Source organism: Wolffia australiana, chromosome 2, assembly GCF_029677425.1.
Source record: "Wolffia australiana isolate 7733 chromosome 2, ASM2967742v1".
Taxonomy (NCBI): Eukaryota; Viridiplantae; Streptophyta; class Magnoliopsida; order Alismatales; family Araceae; genus Wolffia; species Wolffia australiana.
Window position 1 is genome coordinate 19,693,219 of NC_135836.1, and position 14,840 is coordinate 19,708,058.

Below are 14,840 nucleotides of genomic sequence, written 5' to 3' on the forward strand. Positions count from 1 at the left end.
TTGTCCGTGCTAGTGTGTCGTTGTCGTTGTGTAGGGAGGGGTCCTTAGCCGTTTGGACCCGCTCCCTTTTCCCCCTTTTCTTTTTATGTTGTTTTCTTCCTTTATTTTTGTAATGAGGGCCCATTATATAAGGGCCCCTAATGGACTACTCTTCCCCCCCCCCTTAAGAATCCATTAGGGGCCCATCAATTCCCTTACTTAAGGGGAAAATGGGCGCCCTAATGGAGCAGACTTGTTTTGTTGAATTGGTGTTGAATTTTTGTCAAGGAAGTAGGTCTCCCCCTTCAACAAAAAGAAAGGAGAAGAAGGGACGAGGAACAGAAGACTTAGAAGAATCAGGGGCGGAGGGAAGAAGGGGAACCTGATCCTTTGTGCAAGAAGACTTCTCGCATCAGGTGATAGCGATCAGGGATCTCTTTTGCGTTCTCCTCCCAACCTTGTTCAAGCACTGAAACAGACTATTCGAGAGGCCCGTGAGATTGCTTCGACTCTCAGCGTCCTTCCCCCTTTCCATACGGCAACGACATGCCCCAGAGTCGCTTGAGAATCCCTCCGTGCATGGCAGCTCTAAGAATATGGTGGAAGAGGATGGGTGGCCTCACCTCTCAGACACAAAATCCACCTTTTGACGACTCAATCACGGTGACATTGCATTGCTTCTAGTCCTGGCGTGAATACAGCACGGGCTGCATCGTACTCTCTAGCGTGAGCAAGTACGGTGAGATTATCTGGATCCTTCATCGTCGTTAGCTTTCCCAAACGGCAACGACGTGCTTTAGAACTTCTTGAGAAAGGAATTCGCCCGCTAATGGCTCCCTTGTGCGGGGCCGATCAATGACTGGTGAATTACCTTGATCCTAGCACCGGCGTGAATATGGCATAGACATCATCACTCTCCCTGAATAGGGCTGTCCTGCTGCCCTGGGAATGCTCTCGCCCCAGCGTTGCGGCCTGATTTTGTCGAGAGCGGCAAACCTGTAACCTTATTTCAGAAGGCTTTCTGACAGCCGTAATCCCATCCCGACGCCATGGTGCTCTTGTGACGACATCTGGGCCTACGCCGCGGGCGCTCTGTCTGCTACCAGGACTCTTCACCACCATTGGCTTATCCCTCGATCCTCTAGCTGCTCGTGCTCTACTAGGTGACCGGCACATGACATCGACCGTCTACTCACGAGTGACGGGGTGGTTTTGCTTTCACCGCCCCCTCCTTCGTGTGTTGTTGTGTCAGCCATCGGCAGCGACTTGCCGACTGTGTGCCTGATCCCCAATTCGCTCCGGTCTATCACTAACACAACGGTACCTTTGAGCCCTACCGTTGATGGGTGGCCTCTCATCCCCGCACGCCTCGCGGGTCATGTTCCTCGCCCCCGAACTCCACCAGTATGCTCATGCACCCCGGTCAGTCGAGTCGTCGTTCCCTCTCTGGCTCCTCTTCGCCACCTCCGCTCCGGTCGTCGTATCGACGAACAACTTGCACGATAAGTTGCCCGATGATGAGGTGCACCCTCTCTCCGTCGCTTGTTATTTTACCTTTTGCAGTGTACTTTCGTCTTGAATCCATCGCGCTGGGGCTATGTAGGTGAGAGGGGAAAAAATTGAGAGAAAACTATGAATGCTAGTGAGCGTCTTATCGGTACGGATGAGTCCGTCCGTTACGTGCAAGCCCTTCTGATTGATTCCGTTCAGCTGGAGACGTCTTCGTCCCTCCGACGAGGTTCAAGATGCCACCGTCGTCGTCACTGTCACCGATGTCCCCATCCCAGCTCGGAGCTCGACGCCTCCCTCGAGTCAGAGCATGCAAGTATGACACTTAGGACGTTCATTCTTCGCATCGTAGTTATATCAACCCAATTAGGGTTTATCCATCGGACGACGATGCCTTCAACGTCTGACTTCACTATCTAGGTACCGAGCCACCATACTCGGTACCGACCGAACGACGTCTTCGACGACGTCCGGCATCAGAATGTGTGATTGGCTTTCTTGCCACATATATTTCCATCATCCTGAACTCTCGAGGTCACCATGCAAGGAACAAACAAGGTCGCCTAAAATTGTATATGATGTAATGAAGGAGAAATTGATAGATTATCAACATCACTTGAAGTTAAAGCCTATGTTCCCCGTCGAGATAATGTTAGAGCCACAAAAGAAGCTTGAATTTATTCCCGATGATGAAAATTTTTATATCATCCTCACTACTTCACAATTTCTCAATAAAGTATCCAGCTCTTTAACTTCAACCAACCAACAAACTATTGAAGAACAACCATCTATACTCGCAAAGTGCTCAAAACTAATTGTTGCATTGATGGATCCTGAAAAAACAACTACAAGTCCAAGTCAAGGATCTACTAGAGATGAATTAGATAAACACTTGAAAGAGCCTTGCATTGGTCCTCATGATGACCCACTCAAATGGAGGTCTGAAGTTGGGTCTGCAAAATATCCACGGCTTGCAGTTGCCGCAAAGGAGTTCCTCCCTATTTGTGCTTCGGCTGACCCATCAAAACGTCTCTTTTCAGCAGGAAGAGGAATTGTCACTTTCAAAAGAGGACAGTTATCTGCAGAATCTATATCCATATTAATGACTTTAAAATGTTGCGTTTATAGAGCCAATGAGGAGAACAAAGAGGAAGATGGTGAAGTGGATGAAATTTCAGAGGATGATGATGACTAAAAGTCTTTGTGATCATTTTATGGTATTACTATTATTCAAAATTTAGATTGTCTTTTCCAATGGTGTGTTGTTGAATCATGATGTATGTCTATGCTTCTTTTAGGTTGTAGGAGCAAGGTGGTGCCAAAGCAATATTATGTTGGAGGTTGTGCAGCAATTGAAATGAAGAGAGCTAGGAAGCAACATCTAAATGGTGTTTTTCACTTTCCAAAATGGATATTCTAAATTGCTTGTAATGCCATATTCTTTTAGGAAAACTTGTTGCCAACTTTTCATCTTTGACTTTGATTTTGACTTTGACTAGTCATTTTGATAAGGACGGGGACCGAACAAGACTGGACCGGAATTGGACCAAACATCAGGTACGGTTTTGGTGTCAGAAGCAAATTGTCTATTAAATTTTAATTTGTCGTTGTAAATTAATTTGCCTACAATCAAATAAATTTAATAAATTATATAAACTTAATCAACTCTATAGTTGGAGTAAGGTCGTCTCCACAGGGACTGGCCTTTAGGTATGTATTTGACGATTGAGTTGTTAGTTAAGGTATAATAATAATAATAATAAAGATAATAAGGATAAGAAGAGATAAATAATAAGTAGTTATAGGGATTAATAGGTGAATAAGAGAAATAGAGAAGAGAAAATATATGATATTATATGTAATATATATTATAGATACTAATAATAAAAAAGAATCTGGATATTAGATACTATATTTAAAGATGGTATGAATATAGTTATTGAAGAAGTATGGAGCACTTAATAAGAAGTAGAAGTATAGAGTACTTAATAAGAAGTAGAAGTAAAGAGTACCTAATAAGAAGTATAGGGTACTTAATAAAACTAAGTAGTTAAATAAAAATAAGGGATAAGAAGTAGAAGAAGTTAGACAGATAGGAAAAGGTTTAGTAATTATCTAAGTATAGTATACTAAGTAAGTATAGGTACAGAGAGATATTAAGAAGGGGTAAAGGGAAAATAATAGTAGTTAAGAAGTATTTATATAACTTTAGAATAGGCTAGAATTATAGAGTACTACTTATATAAGATATATATTTATCACAGAATTAATATAGGTAGTTTTAGACGTTTTCATATGATATATATAGTTTTATAGAGTTTTTTATAGTTGATTAAATGAACTAATGGGTCGATTTAGTCAAACACCCAAGAGGTGTTCGACCAAATGCTTGATAGGAAGTCAAAAACTAAAGAGAGGTGTATTATTTAATCAATAGTATTTTTATATTTTATATTTTTTTTTGAACAAATATTTTATATAGATTTTATAAGAGAAAATCAAGTATAAGAGGGTGTTTCTGTCGAACACCCATGAGGTGTTCAACAGAATGCCCGATAGAAGATGCAATAGAGAGGAATGAATATTTTTTTATATTTTGTCTAAATTTGATAAAATCAAACTTGGATAATATGAATAATGTTCATCGAACACATGAAGTGTTCAATGAAATATCCAAACCAAATTGCGGTGATAATGTTTTTGATCAAAACAGATTGAATCAACGATAAAACTAAAAGTAAAAAGGGGGTGATGTAATGGTTTTTCATCCAGATGAAGCAAAATAAACATACCAACTTGCCCTGAATCAAAGATAAAGGGGGGGGCGGCATCGATCGCCGCCGCCTAGCTTCAGTATGTGGATTCCCCCTTGCTTCTCTCCCGTACTGGTGCAAGTCTTCGTCTTCTTCAGCCTCCTCTGGCGCCTTCTGGAGCTCTAGGAGCCTTCGGAGAGTTGTCACGCCCCTCCTCTTGCTCCGTCAGCTTCAGACGGGTCCTCCGCCGTCTCTACGAGCCTCGGTCAAAAGACAGGATGAATTGGGGCCTTCGGGGCCCATTTAACGGCCTGGGAGGAACCTCCCAAGCCGTCCGATACAGGGGGATGGCCCTAGGGGTCCTCTTGGGCCGTTGGATCTCCCAGTGATCCCCCCTCGCTTGCTGAAAATGGCATCCAGCCGCCGACGTCGATGGCCAGGGGCAAGGATGGACAAAAATGCCCGTGGCTGTCCAATCTGGCTAATCTTGGTCCAACGGCTGCGATTAAATTGCAGCCGTGGACCCAGATAAATTTGGTGCACCTTTTTTCGTCACGTCAGTGCACTGTCAGCCGCCTCGTCAGCATCCTATCTTCTAATTTGTATGCTGAAGGGTCCCGCGATCCACATCACCACAGCCGGCCAATAGGAAGGCCTGAAATAGAAAAAAAAAATTAAATAAGATGGCTCAATCTCATCGTCCAATCTTCTTAAAGAAGATTGGACAGACGCGATCATATCCGTCTCTTTAATCAGTCCGAAAAGACAAGGGCTTCGAGCTGGGTTGGCTTGAAGCCTGGTCTTGATTTCTTCCTTTTCTTCCTTTAGATCACGACCCGTTGGGCCACGATCACACTCGTACTCATCGGCCTGGCCTGATGCGAGGGTAAAGGATATAGTGGGATTCAAATCTCATATTGAAAATGTCTGAAATACAAAGCGCTATATAAATCTCCGTGGATATTGCTATTTGAATTCAAATGCATACCTCTCTAGTGTGTGACCTTGTCTTCTTTGTGGGCCTGATCTCATTGTGGCGGCCAGCTTGGCATGCCTGCCAGACGCTGCCCCTTGCCAGCTGTGAGCTGGCTTGAGCCCTGCGCTCGCTGGCCTGCAACTGGCTTGGGCTCTATGCGCCTGGTCGGCTCCTTAGCCGGCCCAATAAACCACTTTTTTGTTTATATAAAAATATATATATATATATGTTTCTTTCTTCTTTATCAATTTTCTTTATTTCTTTAATCTCTTTATTTCTCCAACAGAGCATTAGAAAATTAAAAATGTCTTAAATATATTTAAAGTTGTAAAACATGCATAAAAATGCATTATTTTATTACTTGCTCTATTTAGGTGCATGAAATACAAAATTCTTATAAAATTAGAGAAAATACATTTTGGGTCTATCATTAGGTCCATGCCAAAGGACCAGAGCGAGACCGTAATCAGGATAAAAAAGCACCGACGCTCCGAGAGTTTGCATGAACTGTCTTTCAGAACGGAACTGAATTTCACACCACACACTACCGAAGTGTGCACACCACACAACGGACAGTCTCACGTTCATTGAATCTCGAATGATATCCGCCACCGTCCACAAACGCCATCCAGAACTCGCTTTCCCTCTCCTTCGGAAAGAAATAATCAAACCCAGAAGAGAGAGCGAGAAAGACATGGAGAGAGAGAGAGAGAGAGAGATGAACACGTAAATACAAACAAGAATAATCAAACCCAGAAGAGACAGAGAGAGACAGAGACAGAGAGAGAAAGACATGGAGAGACATAGACGGAGACAGACAGACAGAGAGAGAGAGAGAGAGAGAGAGAGAGAGAGAGATGAACACGGGAATACAAACAAGAGAAACTGGCATTTCTAAGCAGTACTAGAACAGAGTAGAAAATAGAGCGGATTATTCGGCGGAATGAACACGGTGGAAGATGGATAACCCGCACCGTAATCGTCTAAGCCTCCTCCGGAACGGGTCTGTAACCCTCCGGATAGTCAACCTCGGAGGGGAGTACAGCCACGAGCACGACAAAGGCTCCCATAACCAGCACGATAAGCGCGGTGCAGTTAACCAGAACGGCCTCCGTCCCGTACTTGTCGAGCCCCGCGCTCTCCAGAAACGTGAGCTTCTCCAGAAACCCAAGTTGGGCCGTGGCGATGGTCAGCGCGTAGACGAAGACCCCCCCCAGAACGTGCCACGGAAGAACATCTCTCCGCACAGCGGGCGCCAATCCCGGATAGAAGAAGGACACGAACCCGAAACTCCACTGCGAACAAGAACACAAACCAAAATTCAAGATCCCAAGCCGCGGAGAGAGCCGAGGAACGAGAATTATTAACCTGGACAGCGAACAAGGATATGGTGCCGAGGCCGAGCCAGGAGTGGAGGCTGTAGAGATTAGCGATCCCGCTCTCGTTGTGGTTCTTGAACGCCGCGTAGATGCCCACGGCCCCAAGAACCAGGGCCAGGAAGTGGAGCGTCAGATGGACTCGCTTCTTCGCTTCCTTGCTCCAGGGAAGAACTTTGTAGCTGATTATCGCTAAAACACGACCAAACCAAGAATAACCACCATGATAAACAAAGAAAAGAAGAAGAACCCAAGTTACCTTCGCTGGAGAGGATGATGAAGCCAATCAGCATGAACACAGGATGAATCTGAAACGGGAAAGAAGACAGTCAGCTGAGTTTCCATAGAGAGAGAGAGAAAGAGAGAGAGAGAGAGCGAACGTTGAAGATGAGATTCTTGTTGGTAGCGACGAAGGCGAGGCCGCCGCGGAAGTGAATAGCCCAGAAGAGAACTAGAAGGGCAGAGATCGCGGCCAGTACGTGCACAACGTAAGTGAACGGCGCCGGCCGAGCCTTCAACCCGCCAACGCCGCTGCCCATTTCCGATAACTCTTTGCCTTAACCTTCCACCGAACTTGCCTTACGACGTGGCGCGATTCGTATTATATCGTCTACTCGTCTGGACCGAAGCAGCCCACGACGCTGGACAATGTCCAATGGCCGTAGCTACCTTCTTTTAACGTCCGCCATCGCTCTCTTACCTTCTTCGTCTCTTTTTCTCTCTCTCTAGAAAAATAGAAAGACTAGAAAAAAGAATATGTACAGAATTTGATGGAAGAAGGGTGGAAGAATGTGAGCTGTACAATAGGGGAGCAAATATTGGAGATGGGGTGTGTGTGTGTGTGTTTTTTCTTTTTTTACTTGATGCGGAATTCGTGCCGGAAAACAGTGAGATTTTGGGTGAATTTGTCCCTGTTCTTGGAATCCAGACTTCGGTTGACGTCAGACATGAGCTTGTCGAATGTCTGGGAGAGGCGTTGTTGCTGATCCGGAGGCTGCGCAGGGATTGCAGAATTTATAATGAGAAAGGAAGGAAAGGGAATCAAAAAGATTAGGTTTAATGAGAATTAAAAGGGTGTATTTAATGGGTGATGCTTGTAGGTTGGACTGGCGGATGGAGCAGTTTAACTAACCTGTGAAGATAAGATCTGGACCTTCAGATCGCTGAATATCTGCATAAATAAGAGAATGACGGTTGGGCACCTTTTTGGACTGAATATTTGTGGTATATCGATCAATCGGGAAAATAGAATTCACGAATTGTGCTGTATCGATCAAGGTTTTACGATTACCTTATCTCGTACAAATCGTTTATACATATATGCCAGCAACCAAAAAGACAAATGCGACAGCTAAACAATAGGCCTTTCCAGAAAGAAAACAGGCGTTTCCCCTACTGTCTCGGCCAAAAAAGGATTTGAAATAATGATTTGCGACAAAGAGATGACAAGATGTTCTGCCCGATCTAGAAAAGATAGTTTATCTCGATTGAAATGTGCACTCCAAAAAGTAAAAAAGGTAAAAAGAAAAAATCATTCAGGAAAGAGAGAGAGCGAGAGAGAGAAAGTTATCTGTTGGCACCTGTTCGCTGATGAGTATGAGGCTTAGCATTGGTCTGCTTAGGCTCCACTGATTCCCACAGTCCTCGAACAAAACTATCTCAAACAGACTCGTCAAAATCTGCATAGAGAATACCAAGTTTTAGTTCTTAATCCGTTATGTAAAGCACAAGCAAGAACAATTCAACGAATATAGGAAAATTGATTCCAAGCACAGAGCCAGAAACTTTTGTACATATTAAATAGAAGTCTTAACCAAGGTCGATCCAGAGGCTAACACCAAACATAAGGCGAAAAATAGACATGAAAACTAAGTGAAGCGCCATACTTCAGGGAATAAATTCGGCCGCTCAGCAATATGTCGTGCCAAATTGATAGCAGCCGACGACGGAGGTGAATCTGCTGTCGTGATGTGGTTAAAGTAGTAAGTAGCCAGATGGTCAACTGCAGAAGCACACTGTAGGCAAGATAAAATCAAAATTAAGAGCAATTTACAAAATCTAAATCAACACTATATTAAAATCCATAAAAACAGAAAATAAAGAAAAGGAAATTAAAATTAACATAAGATTTTTTTTGAATTAAAAGAAAATTAAAATTAACATAAGATTTTGACATTAAAAACCAAAACTTCACAAGATTCACGTTTAATTGCATGAATTTAGTTATATGTGCTATCAGTTACGCGATAAAATTGACGTTCCTTGAACATCACGTTACTCTACACAGCTTTTTAGTCCACCGTTGCCCTTACGCTGTATAAATCTCCCTGATTATCAAGTAAATCGTGTGGTTCTTTTTGTTGAATCAAAGGGTCTTCGTTCTCTCTCTCTCTGGTTTGACCTCTGTCAATATGAATATAGTTTTGAACAACAAGTTCACCAGAAGAAAGCACTGTAAACATGTACATTGGAATCGTGTGAGGGAACATACTTGAGATGATACATTGGAATCCAAGCTTTTAAGACCAGACTCAAGCGATTTCACAATATGAATAAATGTGCTCGGATCCAGATTGAGAACAAAAACCAACTGATTGTTGAATAAAACTTCCATAAATGCGAAGTATGCCTTCATCAACTGAGAAAAAGGAAACAAGTTACACCGTTAGGAAAACAAATGCACGCAATTCTCAATAAAATTTGGTTATTAAAAGACATAAGATTCAAGGCAAATATCAAGCTTTTACCAAAGAGAGGCAATGTTTGGACACCTCTTAAAAACACATCCAGTTTCCATTCCCCAAATGATAAAGTAATTTCACCATGGTAGCGTAAATTCGCTTTCCTCCAATTACCGAACTAGGGTATTTTCGTCTTTTTATTTTTAATTTTTTTGAAAGACCAAATTTATAAAACAATTAACATTACGACCATAAAATGAATTTGGACGCCAATCCTTCAGCTAGAAAAAACCTTGCATTTGTTTTTGAAGAAAAAAAAACATTGGATCAACATGATGGAAGGCAATATGGTAGATTCCAACTTCAAGTAATGTCGAATTTAATTCCTCGATTCTACAAATACCAACAATTTGGAAGGGGAATGGGTACAGTGTTCGTCAAGCTAGCAAGTCATTCAAAAGTTCAGCCACCGATGTTCAGAGAATCACGATTCATTGACAGAATAAACGATTGATTTCTCAATGCTGCTCTGACAAAATATATTCATTGAATAATCATCATACTGGCATCCGGGTGAAATAGCAAAGGAAATTTTAGTGACTTTGATGAACGCCGTAGTCCGCTATGCTAATTAAGACATAACCTTAGAGACCTATTCTGGTCGACATGCACCAAGGAACTGCGATCATTATCAGCATCATAATTATGGTTCAGATAATGTTTTTTTTTTGAATTAATGGTTCAGATAATGTTACAGACGAGGATCATTGTCCGCATCTAACTATGTACTAAATTGCATACCATCCAGTATGCAGGATGACTCAAAGAATCTATCAGAGCATTTATTTAGAGGAAAATCAGTTTACTTTGCACTTGAAGCTAAATTGAGATTTTCAGCGAGTTAAAAAACGGTTGTAACAGACTGGGAGATTGGGAAGAAGAGAGTCAATATGCAGGGGCATAGGGAATACCAATTGAGAGATTACTAATGAGGTATTTGGGCCTGCCATTGAAGAGGGGGAAGATGACTTACTAGATTACTAGATGACTTACCAATGAGGTATTTGGGCCTGACATAGAAGGATCATGATACGAACCTTGATCTAGGCTCGTATCGGAAGGAGTGGACGATGAGGCGAGGAAGAAATTCACAGGGTAGAGAGGTGAAACGGGAAGGATAGGAGAGGAGGCCGAGCGGAGGGGGTAGGGATCGGCCGAGGACGAGCCGCTTGAAGACGCTGTGAAGTCGAGAAGATCACGAGGACGAGGATCATGGAGGGAGAGAGGGTAGATGTAGGAGAGACGAGAAGGGAGGGGAAACCAACAATCACTCAAGAACCAACATCCAAGTCTGCCCTCCCCACAAGGAGGGCTGTGCTATTTAAAGGAACATAGAGGGAAACATGACGAGAATGCCCCCGATGCGTCCCAGGGAAACCTATCAAATCAGCAGAGGAAGCACGTACTCTATCTACATTACTAGATTTATTTTCATACTTCTAAAGCCTACATTTGAATCGAGCCAAATCGGAATTTGTGGGATTCGGACATTCTGATGAGGAGGCACAATGCGCTAGCGCTCTTGGCACATCTAGAGAGTCAATCCCACTGAGCTATTTGGGTCTTCTGTTGAAGGGAGACATATTTTAAATGCAGAATGGCAGCCAGTGATTGAGAAGGTGGAGAGGAGATTGGAAGGCTGGCAGAACAGAGTGCTATCAAAAGGGGGTCGCCTGGTGCTGCTGAGATCGATACTCTCAGTAATCCCAGTTTTCTATCTTTCGGTCTTTAAGATGCCAACAGGTGTAGAAAAACATTTGGATGGATTGCTGAGAAGGTTCTTTTGGGGAGGCAACGAACATGAAGAGCGCAAGGGGGTGCCTCTGGTCTTATGGAACATAGTATGCAGACCAGTGAAACAGGGGGGTTTGGGGATCCTCCACCTGGAATCCATGAATTTGGCATTATTGACCAATGGGTGGTAAGATTTGCATCAGCAGAAGAGGGCCTGGTTTTGAATGTCTTGAGGGATAAATATGGCTCAGAGATTGATTGGGAGATGCGTTGGGCAAAAACTCGAGGGGAGTCTCCATTATGGCGGGGTCTTTGTCAAGCTATACCGTGTATCCATGCATTTTTCGACGCCAAATTGGGAGATGGTGCTGATTTTCTTTTTTGGACAGGTAACTAGTCCAATAAAGGCATCTTGAAACTAGAATTCTGAAGATTTTTTGCACTGGCGCAAAACCCTCATGCTACCGCCTGTGAGTGTTGGGATGGAGTTTGGACCCCAATCATGGCAGGGCCCTTATCGGAGCCACGGTTTTTGGAGTTTATGAAGATGCAACAGGTCCTCCTCCATCAAGGGAGTCACGTGATGGATGGGTGTGGCATGGGACATCTTTTTCAGTAAAAAAGGCCTATATGAAGATCAGAGAGGAAGCGCTGGAGCATTCAACAATCAACACCACATCCTCCATGTTGATGAAACAAAAAATCCCTCTCAAGGTGAGTCTCTTCAGCTGGTTGTTGAGGTGGCGACGATTGGTTGCGATGGGTCCCGGCGGCTTCCACAGATTGCCCTATGTGCGCCAGAGACAATGAAGACTGCTCCGACTTATTCTTCGCAAGTCCCTTCGCCCAGGGAATATGGGCATCGCAGCAGCTGACGGGGGTGGATGTGTCCTCCGATGAGACATTTTGGGCCTCCGCAGGTGACGGAAGGTACAGGAACAAGCTGGACTGAGGGAGACTCCCGCGGTGCTCTGGGCGATATGGCTGCGCCGTAATGTAGTAGTATTCAAGGCGAAGAAGGCTTCCATGGAGAATGTCCTTCAGGACTTTAAGGCATTAATATTTTTTTGGTTTGGAGGGAGGTGAATGGCAGACCATTTTGGTCAATTTGTGTATGGATTGCACACAACTTTATATCTTAATAGCATCAGGTTGACCACCGATCCCGTGGTCTTCCTTATTTTCTTCAAAAAAGAAGAGGGGGAGGATGACAAAAACAGACTAACCAGTATAGAGAATGTAGAATGGCTACTGGAGGAATCTTGCACATACAAAGAATGAACATGGCACTGCTAATGAAGTGGGTGGAAAGGATTTTGAATCCCCGAGATGACCTCACCATTAAAATACAGCTGGTAAACTTATGGCAGGGGTTGAATTGGGAGGGAAAAGCAGCTCCGTCCCAAGGGCCTCCACCCTTTTGGCAAGGACTCCAACAGATCTTCCCCCCAGTAGGTGAATTCTTCGCTGCCAAGTTAGACAATGGCTTCGTATTTCAGTATTGGTTGAAGGTATCGTTGCCACAAGGCACGTTACATGAAGCATTTCCTCGCTTACATGCACTCACACAAGCCCTAATTCCAAGGTTTGGGATTGTTTTTTCTTTTTTTTTGGAAGAAAATCCAAGGTTTGGGATTGTTGGTGCCATGCCAAACCAAAAGGTTGCAGATTCCTGGACATGCAGCAGTCCCCAGCTCAGTTAAACCAAAGGTACGGTGAAAAAGAAGGCTGGACATGAGTCAACAACCCTTTTTCAATCCACGGCACATGTGCGGATCCAAGAGGGGGAAGAGGAGGGCTCGGGTTCCAGGCCTTTCACAAAAGGATATATGCAGATACATTGTTGGCATGTGTGCTATGCTCAAGCAGGTAAAGAATACTACCAAGACCTATTTTGTGAGCGCTCTTTTGCCCCCACGATTTGGGCCAGCTAAGAGATATCAATGGTGGTTGTGAATTCTCAAAAGGCTTTCTGGGGCTCAATCCAGAGATGTGGGTGTACAAGGAAGAAGGAAGAAGGCAGGCGGGTACTAGCGGCATTTTGGGCCATATGGCTGTAGAGAAATGAGGTGTGGGGAAAGAATGGCTTCTATCGACGTGGCTATCCCTGAGTTGGAGGGACTTAAGGCAGTCTGATTTCCTCTGATTGTGGAGGAGACTGGAGGATTGAACATGTTTTAAATAGACCAAGATGGGCCTCTATAGTTCTACTGAGAGAGTCACCAAATCGTCAGATAATTTTTTATTCTACTTTTCAAAAAATAAAAACAGTTCCAAGCACATAAGTTTTTCAGATGTTAGGGAGTTAATTTTTTTGAAGAAAATATGGAAGACCACCCGAAGTCGATGATCAACCTGTTCTGCTGTTAGGGAATAAATGGTTAATCAGCATCTTATCCGTACTAAAATTAAAATAACCCAGAACATTCTGGAATGAAAACAGATAAAAAATAAGGATTCTTAAAGTTTTTTTAAAAGAAATAAGGAATCTTAAAGTTATAAAATTCATCCTTCAATTTGAAGTCACTGCCCATACAACCTTGCGAAACGCCAGTATGTCAGGTAGAGGAATTGACAGCGCCATTTTTAGGGCTATATCAAGTGCATCAGCAAGGGCTCTGTCTCCGTACAACTCAAACACACCAAAATTGACATAATTCCCAGCGAGTGCTGTTCCAGGGTAAAATGTTTATGAGTAAAAATAGACTCAGCATGATAACTTGAATAAATTCCATACGACACAAAAAAAATCAAAATAAGTGCTCAACTAGATAGTCTACTCAAAAACCCGAGCACCTCATTAAAAATCAGGACAAAAACAACTATCATAGCATTTCTCAGCCATCTATTAAAACCTATTACTAACAACATAATATAGCATTACTTCAGGGTCTAGGACATTAAATTACAAATTTTACACGAGCAACCATTCGATACTACTCCGAATCAACCTAGAGAACATAGCTCTTTGAGAACTATTTTACTCGAGAAAGAATATGATACTTTTCTCCATGGACCACGGGCTACTTGCAAAAATATCCTACAATAGGACGGAGAAACAAAAGGTTAAAAATAAATCTAAGATTACCATGAATAGGCAAGCCCTCGAGAAAGAGAAGGAGATCACAATGACTCTAACTAAAGATATTGGGATGCTCGCCCTCAATCTTAAGCTCTTTCTCAATCTCCATCCAGGTCAACTCTATTAACAGTCAGAAACTAAAACAGAATCTTTGCGAAAAAACGGGGAAGAGCAATATAATGTTATTTTATTTTATCCTAAGCTAAAAATATACATTTCCATGTAAATCAGGTCAATCGAGAATTCCCGCCCATTTCAGTAACCTTTCGGAGAACAGTAGGACCCACGGAAAAGAGGACTGGCAAGGATGTTATTTCCATTTCAAAAGTGAAAAAGTGATTCGCGAGAAAAATGCAATGGAGTAAACATGGAATTTCTATTTCGTATAAAATTAAAACGCTACACTCTGTGAAGCTTACCCCTCGAAAGAATGTGCAAGGAAATCCACATGCCTTTATATCTGCTAGAGTAGATATCACTGCCGGCAGGAAAGGATAATATTCTTCTACCATACGCCACTATCAATTTGCTAACTTCCCGAAATAGAAGAATGCCATTAGGGGAAGAAGAATCGAAAGTTAAACGCTGAGCTTTGTTAAAGACAAACTCAGACATAAATTTCAACAACGTAGTAGTAACCTGAAAATGTCAAAAGTGAGACGGTATTAAATTAAGCAACGCCAAGCAGGA

At 42.9% G+C, this 14,840-nt stretch overlaps 2 protein-coding genes across 6 annotated transcripts in view; both read right to left on the bottom strand.

Moving 5' to 3' along the window:
* Nucleotides 1-5,936: 5,936 nt before the first annotated feature.
* Nucleotides 5,937-7,292, bottom strand: LOC144699994 (putative ascorbate-specific transmembrane electron transporter 1). The gene is made up of 4 exons (XM_078571357.1): nt 6,974-7,292; nt 6,853-6,901; nt 6,586-6,785; nt 5,937-6,512 (listed from the first exon to the last, which is right to left on the bottom strand). Exons 1-4 carry the CDS (start codon nt 7,130-7,132, stop codon nt 6,201-6,203), a joined length of 720 nt encoding a protein of 239 aa, XP_078427483.1. The 5' UTR covers nt 7,133-7,292; the 3' UTR covers nt 5,937-6,200.
* Nucleotides 7,293-7,319: 27 nt separating this feature from the next.
* LOC144699992 (ARM repeat superfamily protein) overlaps nt 7,320-14,840 on the bottom strand; it is a 37,148-nt gene continuing 29,627 nt past the window's right edge. For all 5 annotated transcript variants that reach the window (XM_078571356.1, XM_078571355.1, XM_078571354.1 and 2 more), the window contains 7 exons: nt 14,570-14,789; nt 13,608-13,738; nt 9,085-9,231; nt 8,480-8,608; nt 8,174-8,272; nt 7,726-7,764; nt 7,320-7,587 (listed from right to left, as the gene is read on the bottom strand). In XM_078571356.1, the coding sequence (XP_078427482.1) occupies nt 7,450-7,587; nt 7,726-7,764; nt 8,174-8,272; nt 8,480-8,608; nt 9,085-9,231; nt 13,608-13,738; nt 14,570-14,789 (903 nt within the window). In that variant the 3' untranslated portion in view covers nt 7,320-7,449. The remainder of the gene's footprint in view (nt 7,588-7,725; nt 7,765-8,173; nt 8,273-8,479; nt 8,609-9,084; nt 9,232-13,607; nt 13,739-14,569; nt 14,790-14,840) is intronic.